The sequence below is a fragment of the Bombyx mori genome, chromosome 18 (genome assembly GCF_030269925.1).
Source record: "Bombyx mori chromosome 18, ASM3026992v2".
In the NCBI taxonomy this organism is placed as follows: domain Eukaryota; kingdom Metazoa; phylum Arthropoda; class Insecta; order Lepidoptera; family Bombycidae; genus Bombyx; species Bombyx mori.
The window spans coordinates 12032688-12037697 of NC_085124.1; the positions used below are offsets into that span (position 1 = coordinate 12032688).

The window sequence follows — 5010 nt, forward strand, 5'->3', positions numbered from 1 at the left end:
TAGCTATATTGAAAAAATAAAAAGAGAAAGACGCGCGCTTTTAAAGATATAATACTTAAGTACCGTTTTCTTCTTTATTTTTCAACGGATTTTCTTTTGTTTAGTTGTAGTTTTATCTAAACTAGTAGTGCTCCAGTAGTCTAAATTCGACTAGAATTAATTGAAATTATAAGTTTGAACATTATTACGGTTCTATTGTCAATGACTATAATTATACTTCTATAATCACAGATTTCGCCAAGACTACACTATAGACAAATATTAATAAAGATAAACAATATTAACCTATTCTTAATTTGACCACAGACTTTAAGCAATAACAAAAGGTTGACAATAAACAAAGAGTGTACATATTTTTGTGTGTCAAATACGCGGTAGTGTGTGTAATGTTGTTTATTAATTCAATTAATTTTTTATGCATAATTAAAAAAATCGGTTGTCTGTAAAGTCGGTTTACTGACGATAGATAAACGAGACAACGTCATAAGAAAATACTGTTGGAATGGTTTCATTTTTTAAAACAAAATTTTAATTTTATTTTTTTAGATTTTGATAGATATTTTGTATGGACAATTGACACCACATTCACTTTTCACTGAACTTCATACTTGACGAAAACATGTAAATGAAGTATTGTTTTTTTTTTTTTTTATGATTGAGAGATTACTGGTGGCCCGGAGGCCTTTCCAGCTTCACCAGGACAGGTGGGCGAGCAAAGGCTCAGCCAGGAGGCGTGGGATTTGCTAACAACTGCCCGAGCGCCTCCGAAGGAGACCTAACAACTCAAGAGCAGTTGCTTCGCGAATGAATCTACTACCGGATCGGAATCGCGACCCACTGAGAAGATCCGGCGAGAAACTCAGCGGGCTGATGCATGGGTTAGGCTGCACGTCGCCCTCTTTGTCGAGTTCGACGAGTACGGTTACCGGGGTTCCTCAGCCTGCTCCTAGTGTTAGAGCTGAAGGTATCTAATGCAAGAGTTATTGGATCTGATGGATCCGTAAGGACGTGTGCATTATTGTATAGCAGCTGTCCACACGGATGCATCGCTCAATCAAGTAGGAGGGAGACAGATGTCGAGCGCTGCCGAAAGCGGAGGCCGATTGTGCCTCTTTGTCGCTCGTTGCGCGCTCTCGCTTGCACTTCAAGTTTTTTCGTGTATGCAGCTGGCTCCATCGAATTATAAGACGTTGTCACGCCAAAAAAGTATTAGCATTCTGCACTCCTCTACATTCTCTATAAGTGTGAGAAATTTCATACTCCATCGTCTCCGCAATTTTCATGAAAAGGGGTTCAAAGTTTTTGCTTCACGTATATATATATGTCGGGGAAAAGGCTCTCCTCGTCGATATCGCCATTAGTGGCTGCGGGCTTAGTGGGCGTCATGGGGTTAAAGTGCGAGCACAAAACACAATGGATGCCGTTTTATCAGTAGTTTAATTCAGTTTATACAATATTTTGTTATTCCACGGTAATATTGTAGGAATACAACAGTTTAGACCGAGCAGCGAGTTCGGTGCACCAATCTCACTTTAACTATATCCAAATTATCCAACGATCCAACTCGATACGTTTTTATGCTCACAAAATACAAAATGCGTCACACCACAATACAAGCTTTCTCCAAAGTGAAGATGGCGCCTCGACCACGCTCGAGACAAGACGCTCTGCTCTGATTGGTCGCTGCCTACGTGATTTACAGTTATGGGACCTTTTATTACAGTTTATTTTTATGAAAGGTTTTAAAGTTATAGAAAAACGTAACAAACAAGATAAAATAGAATTAGGAATTATAAAAGTAATTACAACGTAAAACTAATAATAATAAACATTAAGCATGTAAACAAGAATCAACTCGACTCATTGCTTCCTCTGACACGGCCGTCCTGACATATCACACGTCCTCGTGTGATGTTGAAGGCCGTGCATCATCGCTATCTGCAAAAAAAGAAACTATTTTTGTACGTCTCGGCCACTCCTGACCCAGGACATTATAGGATCCTTACATTTGATCCTTTATGCAATAACTCCATTTCCGTTTCGTATTCTGATCTGAATCCTAATAGATTCCACGCTACATTCTAAATTAATTCCATAGTATCTAAGCAGCCACTTCGCCGTTAACAGACTAATAGCAATAAAATTGCCACCTCGCCATCCTATGGCCACCTCGCCATCCTATGGCCACCTCGCCATCCTATGGCCACCTCGCCATCCTATGGCCACCTCGCCATCCTATGGCCACCTCGCCATCCTATGGCCACCTCGCCATCCTATGGCCACCTCGCCATCCTATGGCCACCTCGCCATCCTATGGCCACCTCGCCATCCTATGGCCACCACGCCATCCTATGGCCACCACGCCATCCTATGGCCACCTCGCCATCCTATCCAAATTTGTGAGTTACATGTTACACAATGTAGCAATAGCGTGCTGTAATGTACCGACAAGCTTACGAGAGACGCTCTCTTTAATTAAGGAACAGTCAGCACCAGAATCAAAACAAAATGAGAACTGCTCACCAGATTGTGTAATTATCCCGGTGACAGGCTTCATACCACACACGTTCACTCGCTTCACGACGCTGGGTGCGACGGTGGGTTGTGCACTATTACTTGCAACTGACCATGTTTTTGAGCACCGCGATGCCACATGACCTTCAACACCACACTTATAGCAAGTCACAGGGGCACGCTTACCCTCAGCTGTGTCAGGGTGTTCGAAGATCGGAGTTGTTTGCTGTTTTTCATGCGATCGACTGAAACATTCATTAGATTTATGGCCAAGCTTTCCACAAGCGTAACATTTTGTGGAACCAGAACTTAATTTAGGAAGTTTGTTATCGTGCGTATTGCTTGCAACGGCTTTTGTCATCTCTTGGTAGCTCCGTTTGCGATAAGAAAAAGCCATTAGTTCGCGTTGCATTTTACAGCGGGTTGTTATTTCTTCCGCAAAAATATTGCGTTGTAACCGTGGCTCAATTTGTCCCATGTGTGCAAGTATTAAAGACACCACCATTTCTTCCTTTTGTAAATTACTCCATCGTGACATGAGTAAGGTAAATAAACGGCTTGCATATGCAGCAAGACATTCACCTTCTTGTGGTTTACCAGTAAGCATCTTCAATAACGTCGCTGCACATGTTTCTAACGTAACAAATCGAGAAATAAAAATTTCCTTAAATTCTACCCATTTTATATTAGGAAAAACTATTTGAGAAAACCATATTGCAGCCGACCCTTTCATAGCCTTACTAAGAATGAGAATTAATTTACTTCCCTGTATCTCACGATCCGATAAGCAAATGTCCGCCGTGGCCAGCCAGGCCCGGGCGTCAGTGTTTGCATCATCCGGTTGAAACTTAGGCAGCGTGATGTTTTTATCCTCAAGATTCGGTGATTTAGTCAAAGCCTCCACGAGTAGCTTCATGCTGGTTTGTTGTGCTTCAAATAACGCACGCCACCCATCATTTGCCGTCGTTTGTTCGTTCACGTTTTGTGCCTGCACTGATCCCACTTCTGATGTCGGGGAAAAGGCTCTCCTCGTCGATATCGCCATTAGTGGCTGCGGGCTTAGTGGGCGTCATGGGGTTAAAGTGCGAGCACAAAACACAATGGATGCCGTTTTATCAGTAGTTTAATTCAGTTTATACAATATTTTGTTATTCCACGGTAATATTGTAGGAATACAACAGTTTAGACCGAGCAGCGAGTTCGGTGCACCAATCTCACTTTAACTATATCCAAATTATCCAACGATCCAACTCGATACGTTTTTATGCTCACAAAATACAAAATGCGTCACACCACAATACAAGCTTTCTCCAAAGTGAAGATGGCGCCTCGACCACGCTCGAGACAAGACGCTCTGCTCTGATTGGTCGCTGCCTACGTGATTTACAGTTATGGGACCTTTTATTACAGTTTATTTTTATGAAAGGTTTTAAAGTTATAGAAAAACGTAACAAACAAGATAAAATAGAATTAGGAATTATAAAAGTAATTACAACGTAAAACTAATAATAATAAACATTAAGCATGTAAACAAGAATCAACTCGACTCATTGCTTCCTCTGACATATATATTGATATGTAAAACATTTTGTACAACATTTTTTTTAAAACAAAGGAATTTAATAAAATTTTGAGGTATCAGTGACAATGGTCGAAGTTCGATGATCGGATAAACATGAGTAATTTACAAGCATATTGTGTTTCGAATTTCCGGGCGACTAGACTACAATAACTTTCACGAACAAACAAACGGCAATCGTAATAAACAGAATTCATTGTTAGGATTACCGTTGTTATTTTAGGCAGATTTTTAGATTCGAATTAATTGTTTCAGGAACGAATAGCCTTATTGAACAAAGACCTGGTGGTTACTGGTGGTAGGACCTCTTGAGAGTCCGCGCGGGTAGGTACCACCACCCTGCCTATTTCTGCCATGAAGCAGTAATGCGTTTCGGTTTGAAGGGTGGGGCAGCCGTTGTAACTATACTGAGACCTTAGAACTTATATCTCAAGGTGGTGGCGCATTTACCCCACCCCATCTAAGCAATAAAAAAAACAAAGACTGAAATTTCGATCTTCCGAACTTCTGCTCTATTTAGAACAAAGAGCCATCCATTATCATTATAAATAAATAAATAAATAATAAATATTTACTAACAATCACGCCACGTTAATCGGTCCCGTGATAAGTTCGTAAAGAACTTGTGTTACAGGTACCAGATAACGGAAATAAATATAAGATTTTTATTATACACATACATATATTTAATATACATCCATAACCCTGGAAAAGAAATTTATTTTTATCATACAAATATCTTCCCTTGGCGGGATTCGAACCCGCGACCCCCTTGTGTAGTGACCATGTCACTTACCGCTACACCAGACGGCCGTTAAAGTTATTATGAGAAGTAAATGCTTTTTTTTTTTTTTTTTTTTTGTTTTTTTTTTTTTTTTTTTTTTTTGTTTTTTTTTTTTTTTTTTTTTTTTTTTTTT

The 5010-nt window shown here is 40.0% G+C and overlaps 1 protein-coding gene across 2 annotated transcripts; it reads right to left on the bottom strand.

Moving 5' to 3' along the window:
* Nucleotides 1-1418: 1418 nt before the first annotated feature.
* On the bottom strand, nucleotides 1419-4073 carry LOC119629873 (uncharacterized). Of its 2 annotated transcripts, none has more exons than XM_038017367.1 (2): nucleotides 2524-4073; nucleotides 1419-1938 (listed from the first exon to the last, which is right to left on the bottom strand). In XM_038017367.1, the coding sequence occupies exons 1-2, from the start codon at nucleotides 3557-3559 to the stop codon at nucleotides 1895-1897; spliced, it is 1080 nt and encodes a 359-aa protein (XP_037873295.1). In that variant the 5' UTR covers nucleotides 3560-4073; the 3' UTR covers nucleotides 1419-1894. The 2 variants fall into 2 exon arrangements, with proteins under 2 accessions (XP_037873295.1, XP_062529763.1); XM_062673779.1 differs by having other exon boundaries at nucleotides 1419-2321; nucleotides 2379-4073.
* Nucleotides 4074-5010: the final 937 nt, after the last annotated feature.